Source organism: Peromyscus californicus, unplaced genomic scaffold (assembly GCF_007827085.1).
Source record: "Peromyscus californicus insignis strain IS unplaced genomic scaffold, ASM782708v3 Scaffold_9__1_contigs__length_137607984, whole genome shotgun sequence".
In the NCBI taxonomy this organism is placed as follows: domain Eukaryota; kingdom Metazoa; phylum Chordata; class Mammalia; order Rodentia; family Cricetidae; genus Peromyscus; species Peromyscus californicus.
Genome location: NW_026294617.1, coordinates 77,981,553 through 77,995,448, shown reverse-complemented (window position 1 = coordinate 77,995,448; position 13,896 = coordinate 77,981,553). Strand labels below are relative to the sequence as shown.

Here is a 13,896-nt window from a genome sequence, read left to right as displayed (position 1 = left end):
AGCAACTCCCTCAAACACTACCTCAGACTGTACAGCTAATGTGGAAGAGGGTATAATGACATAGGAGACTGCTATGCATTGGAAAATATGCAATATTTATTATACAGAGGAAAAAGCAGTTCATGAAATACTAAGCAATCCTGTGTCGGCAATGAAAATTCACATATACATATGTGTATATACATATACATGAATATATATGAATGTGTTAGAAAGATGAGCAGTATCATAATAATATTGAACACCCGTTAAGCATTTGAAAACTACTAAGTTCAGCAAGTCAAGAAACTTCATTGGTCACCTTTCTTGGTAATGACAATCTCAGATGGTCCTATTTCTGATTTGGGCTGAAAAGCCGAGTCCACCAAATCTCCATTATGGGGGCTTGCAGACATATCAGGAGACACATAAACAGGACCCGAATCAGGACTTCTGCTCACAGCACCATCTGCAAAGAGAATCTGAAAGGGAAACTAGGTCTCAGAATTCTCAGAAGCCAAGAGGAGGCCAGTCCACAATGAATACTGTGTCCAATATTTTTGGGCTCAAAATAATCTAAGGAAGAAAGGTTGACGGCAGACCTCCATGCTCTACACCAGAAGTGCCATCAGAGGGGAGATTCGGACCTGGAGACAACAAAGAATATGATTTCATATTCTCTACCCACCTCTGTCTTGTTTCTATTTCCTACCTTTCATTGGGTTCATATATTTTTTCTAGTCTTCACCCTTATTCTATATAATTGAAAAACCATATGGATGAATAATATTCAAACAATTATGTTTTAAAATGTGTTATATTTTTGATGCCTGATTTCTGTTACCCTCTGTGAAGGATGTCTGCCATCTCTAGGTATCACAGATACCCTTATGAGTACCCATATGCACAGCCTCCCTTGAGTCTGACAAGGAAGTCATCTGCCTCTGTGACTCTCATCTGATTCTTCCTGGTCTCCTCAGGAGCTTTGCAGGCTACCTGTGCAGTCCTAAGTATCAAGATTAAATTAGCATCAATTCAGACTGGCACTTGGTGGCTGGGATGAATTGGAAGTATGCTTTTAAGCCCTAGAAATGTTTCACATGTCATATTCTAAATTATATTTCTCCTTTCATTCTCATTATTTTCTTCTGGAAATCCTAGGGCATATATTACCTTTCCATACCTCTTAACTTGGTTCTCTCTTGCAAGTCACCCTCCTTACTACTTGACCATTCACAATTACTTTTATTTTTTATTTTTTATTTTTTTTTTGGTTTTTCGAGACAGGGTTTCTCTGTGTAGCTTTGCGCCTTTCCTGGAACTCACTTGGTAGTCCAGGCTGGCCTCGAACTCACAGAGATCCGCCTGGCTCTGCCTCCCGAGTGCTGGGATTAAAGGCGTGCGCCACCACCGCCCGGCCGGCTTTTAATTTTTTAGAACTCTTGATTTTTCCCACAGCAGTTTTATACTTATTTTTAAACTATATTTTACTTATTCACTCCCCTCTCTATCCCTACCTGTACCCCACTCTGTGTATGTCATGGTACATATATGAAGACCAGATGTCAGCTTTCCAGAGTCTCTTCCCTCCTTCCAACATATGAGTTCTGGAGATCAAACTCAGGCAATCACACTTGGTGCCCTTACCCACTGAGATATCTCACTGTCATCATAGCAGTCAATTTTTTTTTAAATAGAACGTTAACTTCTTGAGTCTCTGTCTATATTATTTTTGCTCATTTAATGTTCAAGTATTTATTGTTAGGTGATTTAAAAATACTGAATCTGTCATTTACTTTCTTGGGATTTCTTAGATGCCTAGTCTTGTTTCTTATTCGTGGCTCTTGATAGTGTAATGTCTGTCTAGAGAAGTCCTTCCCTATACACCATATATATTATTTGCATCCTGGCTTTCATAGACAGCACCCGCCTTCACTATGCTCCTTTTCATTTGTCACTTTAAGGTACCCTTGCATTTTATTTGTGCCTCCCATGTGCTGTAGTGTTTCTCTTTACTCATAGTTCAATTGTCTTTTACTTTGCCGTGGGGAAGGTCATTTAAATACTATAGACCTGTGTGGATCCATCCAGCATATACTTGATAACGGTGCCCTGGCTGGTGATAACCCTTGATGCCTCCTGTTCCACAGGTGGCATCACTGCTTTATAGAATTCATAGTGCTTCATCCTCTGGGGGTAGCTCTGACGGATCATGATGTCCCAGGTGGGCTCTTCATCTACCACAGGACGAGCTTAAGAGACAAAAGAGAATAAAGCTATTGGTGGGTGAGTTGGGGCTGGGATTTTTATCTTCTTTCTTGTTTTTATTCTAGTATCTGTGTTCCAGGAATAGGGAAGTTTCCTTCCAGTCATGACTCATCATCCAACAAACTGGTTCTTTGCTGACCTTTTCCATTCCAATGTAGTGAGCAAGGCCATTTCAATAACATAGTAAACAGTACATCCTTTCTAGTGTATGTACATACTCTAGAGTCCAGAGTCTAGAGCCCAGAGTATGTAGGGTGAAATGATTTGGGAGCAGAATTTCAATGTCTTAGTGATTCCATTTTCTCTGAAGGCATGCTACTCTGGGTAAGGTTTGGCTCCATGGTAGACAATGCTCTGGTATCCCCTAGTTTCTCAGAGCCACAGGCCTAAGCAACCTCCTTCAAACACAGCCTCATTCAAACCTTTTCTAATTCATCCATCATCCTTCAAAATTAACAACCCTCCATCTCTAACTCCATCCAGACCATTCTCAGTGTTCTGCTGCTCCCTGGTAATCAAGAAGAAAAGCACTTGATAAATACCTTCCCCCCAAACCAAAGTACTATGGGATATCTTTCAATCTGATGCAATACCATTTGTCAATTCTTGTTATTTCTTGAAATACAGCCAAAGCAACAATGAACAGAGTTAAGAGAGAATCTGTAGGATGGGAGAAAATCTTTGTGGTGGTTTGTCTAATGGAGGCTCAATTTCCAGATATACAGAAATAACTAAAAGAGCAAGTAATCCAACCAAATGGGAAAATGAACTGAATAGATACTTTCCAAATGAACACATACATGAAAAAAATCTTCAACATGCTTAGCTACTAGGAAAATGCAAACAAAAACTATACTGAGCTTCCATCTTACTCTAGCCAGATGGTTATCATCAAGAAAATGAAAAATGACACCATTGGATATAGGAGGAAAAAGAATCCTTATACACTGCTGAATGGACTCAGACTCAATCCCAGATGTAGCTCTCGCCAGGTTAACAAAGTATTTATTGTACTTATGTATTCATCCAAATAAGTAAGAAGCCATGTTTAGAACCAACAGAAGTAACAAACTATATAAAAATTATGGGATGGGGAGAGGGTTTCTCTATTTGCTTAATGTCCACTCTTCTCATTCTCTTCATACTCATTGTATGAAGGAAGACAGGACCACATAAAAGCCATTGAGAAAGCTGCATTTACCATCACTAGACCAAGAATAACTTCCCACCTCTGCCTCCTAGGAGTCAGGTGACCTTGGACACATTACTGCACCTCCAGAAGTCTCAACTTCTGTATTTTATAAGATGGAGTGTGATCAGTACCTGTGTCATAAAATTTGTGTTTTTACATGCATTTTAAGGAATTTGACAGTGCTTCATCATAGCAAGTGGTTGAAAAATGATCATTATTGTTATGCTCATTACTTGAAAACTACCCATTGTTCATTACCAATAAGTATAACTGGTAAGGAAAGACACACTTTTTAATGGTGAAATTTTCTGTGTGAGTTTTTGACCCATGCCTCCCTGCCCACCCCAGTTAACATTCACCTGTAGATTCTTGCCCAATGAAGGTCAGCAGGAGCCCATTGGGGCAAGACACATTTAGGTTTTGAAAGGTGGGAACATAAGGAGCTTCCTGCACAACGATCTCTGGCTCTACTTCTTCCTGTAAATTATTCTGTACATGAATAAGAGCTTGTTATTTTCTAAATGAGACACCTTTATTTTGCTCAAGCAAGGGTTTGTCAAACAATACAACTGCAAGTAAGGAGACCCTGCAAATGATTCTAAAAATGATGCAAGAATCTTCACGGTCATCAAACTTTTACTCTACTTGCTAACTGGCATATAACCAGATGTGACAAAGAATAGTATCAAATGTAACATTTTCCCTGAGAGAAGGCAGCATTGAAGTTAACAGAGGTCACTGTGAAAAGATTTATTGAGCAAATGGACTGAATTGGGATTTGAATGGTGCCCCTATTTGGATGTGTAGAATATGGGCAATACTATGTTGCATCCTCCTAAACTCTGCTGTGGGATGGTCTGTATGTCAAATGTGTTGCTGATTGGTCAATGAATAAATCACTGATTGGCAGTGGCCAGGCAGGAAGTATAGGTGGGACTAACAGAGAGGAGAATTGAGAGAACAGGAAGCTGGGTGAGGGAGACACTGCCAGCCGCCATCAGGACAAGGAAGATGTAAAGTACCCGTAAGCCACAAGCCACGTGACAAGGTATAGATTAATAGAAATGGATTAATTTAAGCTGTAAGAACAGTTAACAAGAAGCCTGCCACGGCCATACAGTTTGAAACCAATATAAGTCTCTGTGTTTACTTGATCGGGTTTGAGCGGCTTGGGACTGGCGGGTGAGAGAGATTTGTCCTGACTGTGGGTCAGGCAGAAAAACTCTAGCAACAAAACTCAGATGGTGCAACTTGATGCTCAAAATGATGGGATTAAATAGGTCTTTGAGTAACTGATTAAATCCCAAGGTTTGGCTTTCATGATTGAGATTGAAGTCTTTATAAAAAGGCATTGCATGGCAAAGGTTCACTCTTTCTATAAAGTGGCAGAACACAGAAGGTAGCATCTGCAGGAACTTGCTCTCACAAGACATAGAGATGGCCAGCACCTGCCTTTGCACTTCCCAGCCTAAGTTTGAGCAATTAATTTCTACTGTTTGTGAATTACTTAGTCTACAATATTTTGAAATAGTAGTTAAAAGAGATTAAGGTAGTGTTGAGGAAACCAGCAACCATATTGGTGTGTATGTGGGGTGTGTGTGTGTGTGTGTGTGTGTGTGTGTGTGTGTGTGTGTGTGACAATAATTAAAGAAGAGGAGACCAGGTATTTGAAAGAGAGGTTGGGAAGAGACATGGGAGGACTTGGAGGAAGGAAAGAGTATAGGGAAACAGTGCAATTTCATTTCAATTTTTAAAAGTCACAGTGAGGTAGAAAGGTTGGAAATCTGCAGCCGTGTTCATCTACCTTCTTCTCTTCTTCTTTTGGATGTTCCTCTTCAATAACGAACTCTTTGGGTTTCTCTTTGCCCTTTCCTTTCGGCTTCCCTTTGCCTTGAGGAACTGTCACTATAGTGGGAATCACAGTTGCAGTCAGAGCTGAGGGGATGTTCATCATTGTGTCCAAATTGGGATCTGTAACCTCTAGAAACAGAGAAAGGAGAAAACAAGAAAATTAAATATTCATATTTCACATGCTTGTTAAATGACACATCTAAAAATTTGGTTCCAGTTGGCATTAACTTTTACCATGTGAATCATGTTTTGCCATTCGGATATATTTCAGAGAAAACATAGTTATCTTGAAAATCAGATCATAGTTAGAAAATCTGAAACACTTAATGCTTTAGTGTGGTTGATAGTCATTGCCTCACATATCTTCGCCTTCCTAGCTGTTGTGCACTCTACTAATGTTCTCTTTATGTGTGAAATAGAACTCATAAAAAATCCTGAAAGTCCTAGATTCACAGTAGTAAGACCAGCACCGAGACAACAGAACCCGAGGTCACATTAAACACAAGCTAACACAAACAAGGAAATCCAACAAAGACATAGATTATTTTTGTCTAAGATGAGTGAAGTAGTTTTCTTGTAGGCCATGAACAGTGATACTGTGTGTGTGAGTGTGTGTGTGTGTGTGTGTGTGTGTGTGTGTGTGTGTGTGTTCCAGAAGACTCCTTTTATCTTGTCATCTGTTCTCCTGCAAAATCCAGCATGACTCTTCTTTGGCCTCTACGTACCTTTCTGGTCAATTTTTAATACCCACCCCCCAACTCATTCATACATTTTAATCCTGCAGCTGCTTCCAGGTCCCAGGTTCTCTATGTTCTCAAGTGGCCACCACACTAATTACTCACAGAATTTAAACAAATGCCCAAGTCTTCCTCTGACCTACTGAATCAGGTTCACAGGGGAGGAGGCCCAGATAGGTAAGTGTGTGAAATACTATTTGACTGTTATATGCCATCTGATCTGTGCATATATTAGATGTTATCTATCTTGCTCACTTCGAGGACTCCAAATGCCACTTATGTGTTGACTCTACAATGGCCATAGTAGGCATGTCCTTTCTTCTCAGCTCCAGACCCATATTTCTGCTCTTAACCACCTCTTGGTGTGGTTTTAGAGACATTTCAAACTTTTAGGAAACAAGGGTATGATGATTCATGGTAATCTGCAGAAGAGGTGCACAGTCAAGAGGTACAATGATCACTATAATCTATATCAGCATAGAGTTTTAAAGCTAGATGGAAGAGGGATTACGTATTGATTTTGCAATGTTTAAAAAATACCTCCTATAGTTAGATCTCTTTACAGTTGGTAGGGATCCACAGATTTCTTAATTGGTTCTAGGTAAAGTGACATAATATTTTGTGGTTTGAAAGGAAAGAGCTTCCAGTTGGAAAATTCGTTTCTTGAAAGTGGAGCCGAGATATGCTCCAAGATATCCAATGAACAGCTCCTTTTAGACCAGTGTTCTGAAGGACACTGGCACTGAAGTTCTACTATCACAGGACTCATAGAAATATTATTCTGTAGAAACCCAAGAGGACACCCCGGAAGATCATGTTTTCCTTGCACCAAACTTACAGAATCACTTTCATGGACTAGTTAATAAAGATGATCAGAATATACATATGTGTGCAGAAGTGACTATGTAAAAGATTACACAAATGATAAAAGGAATTTGAAAGTGAAAGCACTGCTATTTGATGTGGAGGAAAAACTGTACGCGTACACATCCATGTGCGCATGCACCCCCCCCCACACCCCCCCCCCCCCCGCCACATACACACATTCCATACACCACGTATCTCCACATTGCAGGGAAAGAACTATGTGAAGCTTTAAATCAGAACAGGCTAGTTTGCTGACAAGTGTACAAGCTGAGGATGTCAGGGACCGCCATCCTGGGACATTTCCCCTGTGGTGTGCCTTGTGTTCATCTCACCTGGTGCCATCCCGTTTGCCCCATAGTAACTTATTGAGAGGCAGATTCCATTTTCTAAGGTGGCGGAAAATGATCCAAACTTGCTGACAACTTCATTCTTTGCCTGCTGTCTTTCTAAAAGACAAAATTGTATCAAGGATATATTTCCATTTTTCTCCAGAAGTGTAAGCAGAATTCAGTGGGAATTCTGAGAATGGGGTCTTAGCTATTCTAATACCATCAATTTAAAAAATAATTGATTTGGCTCTTACCAAGGACTCAGGGAAGTGAAGCAGAGTTTCAGGGGTGGAACGTGAGACTCTTGTTTGAAGGGCTTTGGGTCAAAATGAAGAAAGGATATAAACCAGTTAATGGCTTAGCCATATGCTGGTTATCAATCTGAGACCATTCACATGACTTTTCAAATGAAAACCACCAGGTCAGTCCAAGTTTCTTCACATTTAAAAACACTTTCTTAAATCCCTACATTTACAATCCCTTATATTTTTAAACACAATTGAAAATGGTTTTAATCAAGCATAAGTTTTAAAAGAAAATTTGTTAAAATGCACATTCTTGAGGCATATGTGAAGGATCACAAACTTTCTATTTTATTTCCATTTTATTATCTGCTCCATCATCATATAATAAAAACAGGACAGTGTTGGGTTAAAATACTCTAATCCATGAAGAGATTACTTCCTGACTGAGAATTTTTAAATACCCAGTGGGACAACAACAGAAAAGGGTAATGCTTCATGAGAAAGAAACCATAATTCACAATCTGTGAAGAAGCTATGGCTTGTTCTGCTTCTCTGATCTTCCAGCATTCACCCCAATACCCAGCTCCAGGTTTGTTTTTATTAATAAGACCCTTTAGGATTCATGCTACATCTGGTGCCCAACGTTCGTGGTATGAATTCTTGAAAAAGCTACTTGCCTGTGGCCTTTCAGGCCCCAGCTCAGACCCAAGCTACACATTGCCGGTTGTGGTGGCACACTGGTTGGATTTACTGAAGGAGGCAGAGGCAGAAGGATCCCAAATTTGATGCCAGCCTAGGAGGCTTGCTAAGGAGAAGCTTCGGCCAAGCCACAAATGGTGGCGGTGGGACCATTGAGGCAGCAGCTGCTGCTCTGAGTTGCTGGCTCCTTCTCATCATGTTGGTGACTCCGGAGATGCTACTGCCTGGGACAAAGGGCTTATTGCTGCTTGTTCAGAGAAGAATTGCCCGGACCATCATGTTAAAAGAAAGCATTGGCAAAAGTCAATTTGGAAAAGTTTGGCAAGACAAATGGTGGGGAGAAACTGCTGTGAAGATATTCTCTTCTAGGGAAGAACATTCATGGTTCCAAGAGACAGACATTTATCAGACTGTGGTTGCTCCAAACCACAGAGGAGGCATTAAAAAAAAAAAAAAAAAAGAAAGAAAATAAAGAAAAAAAATTCTACAGGGAACCATGACCACGCCTAACAGCAACTTTGAAATCTTCAAAAGAATGATGGGACCCCACAATGATGATTTCACATGGACTATGGTAAAGCCATTAAGCTGATTAACACCATGGAAAAGATCAGCTTTGGACTACAAACTGCTCAGGATGATTTCAAGATTGTTAGCTGAGATGATCCAACCTGACAGACAACTCGAGCAAGGACTTGAGACAAGCCCTACATTTTCCCATTATTCAGAGACTGGACAACAAATGATACAGCTACCTCTCCCAGGACTTGACAATTAACCCAAAAGTTTTCTTTTCAGGATTCCCTAAAGATGTCTTCAACCCCAGAAAGCAGGCAGTAATTTTAATAAAATGACACCCACATTTCCAAGAGGTGGGATGGGAGGCTTTTGGTTGTTTAATGAGTTATGGATATTGTCATTGTTTATGATGGTTGGTTACAAGTTGTTAATTATTAATGGTCAGGAAAAAAGCTCAACAAGGAGATTAGATTCAGAGTTTTTGTTTAAAAAAAAGAAAAAGAAAAAAGAGAATATAGATATGAGGTAGATCATTGAATCTACTCTGAGAAAAAAGATAAAGAAATAATAGGATAAATGGATAGATCATTGAATCTACTCTAAAAAGAAAAAGGGGAAGATATAAAAATGACCAAAGGTAGATTATTGAATCTATTATGAAAAGAAAAAAGAGAGAATATGGATATGATAAGATAAAAAGGGAGATTATTGAATCTACTTTTAAAAAGGAACTACTTGTTTTACATAGGATAAGTAATGAAATTTTTTGTCTGAGTTTATCAAATGTACTGGACTGGACATTGTTAATATATATAATGGAGTTTTTCATCTGAATCTGTCAAATGTTAATGGACTAGACATTGTTAATATAATTCTTGACTGTATGTATTGTATGTACTTATTGGATATAGTTTTTCTTGTATTAGCTATAAGCTTTTTAAAATTTTAGACAAAAAAGGGGAAATATGATGATATTGTGTTCCCCAAAATACTGTGTACCCTAATAAACTTATCTGGGGTCAGAGAACAGAACAACCACTAGATAAAGAGGTCAGAAAATGGTGGCACACATGCCTTTAATCCTATCACTTGGGAGGCAGAGATCCATCTGGATCTCTGTGAGTATAAAGCCACACTGGAAACAGTCAGGCATGGTGATTCACACCTTTAATCCCAGGAAGTGAGCCTTTAATCCCAGGAAGTGATGGCAGAAAGCAGAAAGGTATATAAGGCATGAGAACCAGGAACTAGGCTGGTTAAGCTTTTAGGCTTTGAGCAGCACAGTTCAGCTGAGAGGCATCCAGTCTGAGGAAACAGGATCAGCTGAGGAATTGGTGAGGTGAGGAAGCTGTGGCTTGTTCTGCTTCTCTGATCTTCCAACATTCACCCCAATACCCAGCACCAGGTTTGTTTTTTATTAATAAGACCCTTTAGGATCCATGCTACAAGTTTGCTAAAGGCACATCTGACAAAGGACTGTTACATAAAACATACAAGAACTCTTACCCAGCAATAGCAAATAAGCTGATGAAGAAACATCCCAAAGCCCTCTACAGACACCTAACCAAAGAAGACACACAGATAAGAAATAAGCACATGAACAGGGGTTCAGTGTCGCATGTCATCAGGGAAATGCAAATTAAAAAAATGAGTAAAACTAGGCACCTGTCAGAATGGAGAAAACCCCAAACAGAGATAACACTGAAGACTGGGATGATTGGAACAACCAAGCTCACATTTAGTGCTGAAAGACAGTTTGGTGGATCCTTAGAACACTACTCTCTCTCTTACTATATGACTCAGCAGCCATGTTCCCTGCTATTATCTGTAGTAGTTAAAATGTATGCCCTCACAAAAAAGCATGGATGGATAAGCATGGCATTTTCATTCATAATTGCCCAAATGCGGACACATGCAAGGTGTCCTCCAGTTGGACAGAGGATAAATAAACTGGAATACCCAGATAATCATGTATTATTTAGTGATAAGAAGGTATGAAATAGGCTGGGAACATAGCTCAGTTGTAGAACACTTTCTAGAACATGCAAGGTTCTAGTTTTAATTCCTAGTGAGACACACACACACACACACACACACACACACACACACACACACACACACACACACACGTGCGCATGCACATGCACACAAAGAATAAAGAAAAGAACTATTGTGTCCTGAAAAGACATGGTAGAAATTCGAATGTGCAGTATCAAGTTAACAAAGCCAACTAGAACACATGTTCAGCAAAATACAAATTATGGAAAATAGAAGTACTTGGAGTTTTAAATGCATACAGATGTTTTACAGAGTATTTTCTGTGATTTAAAAACATTGTTCCCAACTAAACCTTGTTCAGTGTTCAACAAATGAAGTGAAAGTGAGTGGTGGTCATGGTTAAGATTCAACTTGATTTCTAGGAAAATCAAGTGGAAAAACAAAACAAAACAAAACAAAAAACAAAAAAAGCAAAAAATAAACCCCCAAACAAAAACCAAAACCCAAACATCTTGAAGTCCGGGGGAAGCATTTAAACACAAACAAGTTAGGGAGAAGATGTAAGTGATAGGGAGGCAAAATCTTACAAACTGCAGTATGGGGGGAAACAAGGAACAAATGAAGGAAGGTGCGCCAAAACATTTAATGAAGAACTGAAGTCCAGCCCCTAGCTGAAATCTCCTCAGACCTCAGGAGCTGTAAGATGCTGCAACAGCAAGGAGCAGCCCACAGGGAAAAGCCTGGCAAGACAAGCTCCATAACCAAGCCAGACTCGGGTAGACCAGGCATGTGGGGCACATGCTCCCACAGATCCCATCAGAGGAGACTGAGGCAGTAAAACGAAATGGGTCACAACAGAAACCGCCATCAAGAGGCAAGAAGCGAGCACAGCTCGCAGGCAGCAGGCACTGCTCTTCTTTTTCTGCCAGTTTATCTGCTGAGGCTGCTCACATCAGAAGCCAACACGCTTTTTCTGAAACTGGCCAGACAGTGAACACTTTAGGACATGCAGGCCATGTCCAGTCTTTCTCACATACTCTCTGCTCTTCTATGGAACACTGCTCTACAAATATCAAATCTATTCTTAGTCTATGCATCATCCAGAACCAGATCTTAGCTCGAACCTGGAGAAAATTAAAGCTGAAATGAACACATGGTAATCTTAGCAAACAAAAGATAATCAGGTTTATTAGCAGTAAAGCTAAACACCAACCGTTATTTAACCACGCAAAAAGGACATTATTAAATAAATCATGGACTTATATATAGATTCATTTATTAACTTTTATAGAAATCACCTAAAAATAAAATCATTTAACTAATAAACTGGGATATACATGTATATTAATGATACATTATTAAATAATTTAAAAATCTTGTTTTCAAAGACTACTTAGTGAATGGGAAAATGCTTATATTGATACACTAAGACAGAAAGAAACTTTGAACACTGAGTATCATGGAAGTGGTAGAATTAGAACTATTAGCTTCTTTTAATATTTCAAATATATATATAAGTGTATATATATATATATATATATATATATACATATATACTGAGTATGTATGGTTTATACATGTGTGTGTGTGGATGAGCACAGCTGTGCATGAACTGGTCTGTGCATGTGTGGAGGCCAGAGGTGGACCTCAGGTGCTGTCTTCTATTGCTCTCTGTTTTATTGTTAGAGACTGGGTCTCTCACTAAACTTGGGGCTCACTCATTGGTTAGACTGCTTGGCTAGTGAGCAATAAGGATACTGCCATGTCCACTTCCCAGTGCTGGATTATAGGTGTGTATCAAAGCTCATGGCCTTTTATGTGGGTGCAAGAGTTCTGAACTTGAGTCCTCATGATTGCACAGCCATTTACAATTTTACCAACCAAGCCATTTCCCCAGCCCCAATTAATATATTTTAATGAGCTATTCAAATGAAATTGTTTTCTGTGCTAACTTTCTGGGTACATTCAACGTCTCAAGCATTGTGTTCTTGAATTTGGAAAGTATCAGTGTAATTAAACTTATAGGCAAGACTTAGTTATTAGTCCTATCACTAAGTGGATTTGAAAACTTTCTTAACATTAACTCATCTCCGTGTGCAGTTATAACTCATGCCACTTTGGCTAAGAAGCAGTTAATTGCTCCAGGTGGCATTGCCTTGAGATACTATCGGGAGGTTTTACAGTGCTGGGCAGCCACTTGTACCTCGTGTCTCTATTTAGGTAATAAACTCATGGCAAAATTAGTGATTTTTTTTAAAACCTTGTCTTTGAAGCCTAAGAAATTGGTGTTATAAAGCAAAGCAATTGGGAAGCGCAAGAAGGAGACCCCATTGCTTACAGTGCGGGGACCAGTAAGCCACAGACAAGATCAGCTGGAGAGAAGCTGAGGTCAAGTCTGCACGAATCAAGATTAAGGTCAGAATGGACATTGCACACAGTGCTGCTCTATCAGGTTAGCTTGCCTAGCACCTTGCTATGACTACAAAAACTGGAACCAGAGCTCCTGTCGAGCAGCAGCAAGATCAGTCAATGGCCAACTGCAGATGTGCTGTGCATGCGACATCTATGCTTGGTACATTAGGGAAGACAAATGTAAGCAGGACAGCAAATGCTGCAGGCGGCACCTGTAAAATCTGCATGTGTTGAGTGCAAGGGATGCTTGTGTGGTTCTGTTGGGGGCTGGTCTGATGCACTTCGTGCTATACCACAAAGGTAAAGACACTCACTCATTTCAGCGTTTTGTTTAACTTTTTCCTCCTCCTCTTCTTCTGAAGAGTAATCCTCTTCCTTGTTCTTTTTCACAATTTCCTTTGGGTCTTTCAGGTGAATTATAAAATTGTGTTTATCTTTTTTTACTTTCACTTTGATAAAAGTTGGGCCTGAATAAGAAACATAGGATAGAAAGGTGGGCTGATTGAAGATACCATACATGCACCTTGACAAAATACTAGTAGAATGCAGCACAGAATCAGACAGGGATTGAGAATGCCTGGGACTCAGCAACTCTATACAAGGATGTGTAAGACGGATGGACAAGGAGGTCTTTGCAGGCCTTCTCATCACATGTCAAACCAAATCACACAGAGAAAACACATCATCTGAGGTAGTGAATACTACCCAACTCTGATAAATCAAATGAGCTAATTAACATGAGAAGTTTGAATATTATTTATATACAATAATATATAATGCATACACACACACATATATGT

The 13,896-nt window shown here is 39.5% G+C and overlaps 1 protein-coding gene across 1 annotated transcript in view; it reads right to left on the bottom strand.

Moving 5' to 3' along the window:
• Positions 1 to 13,896, bottom strand: part of Spag17 (sperm associated antigen 17) — a 234,269-nt gene that overhangs the window by 71,718 nt on the left and 148,655 nt on the right. Inside the window, exons 23-28 of the mRNA XM_052731519.1 lie at positions 13,411 to 13,563; positions 7,227 to 7,340; positions 5,244 to 5,419; positions 3,799 to 3,928; positions 2,053 to 2,231; positions 302 to 461 (exon numbers count right to left, since the gene is read on the bottom strand). Coding sequence (XP_052587479.1) covers positions 302 to 461; positions 2,053 to 2,231; positions 3,799 to 3,928; positions 5,244 to 5,419; positions 7,227 to 7,340; positions 13,411 to 13,563 — 912 coding nt within the window. The remainder of the gene's footprint in view (positions 1 to 301; positions 462 to 2,052; positions 2,232 to 3,798; positions 3,929 to 5,243; positions 5,420 to 7,226; positions 7,341 to 13,410; positions 13,564 to 13,896) is intronic.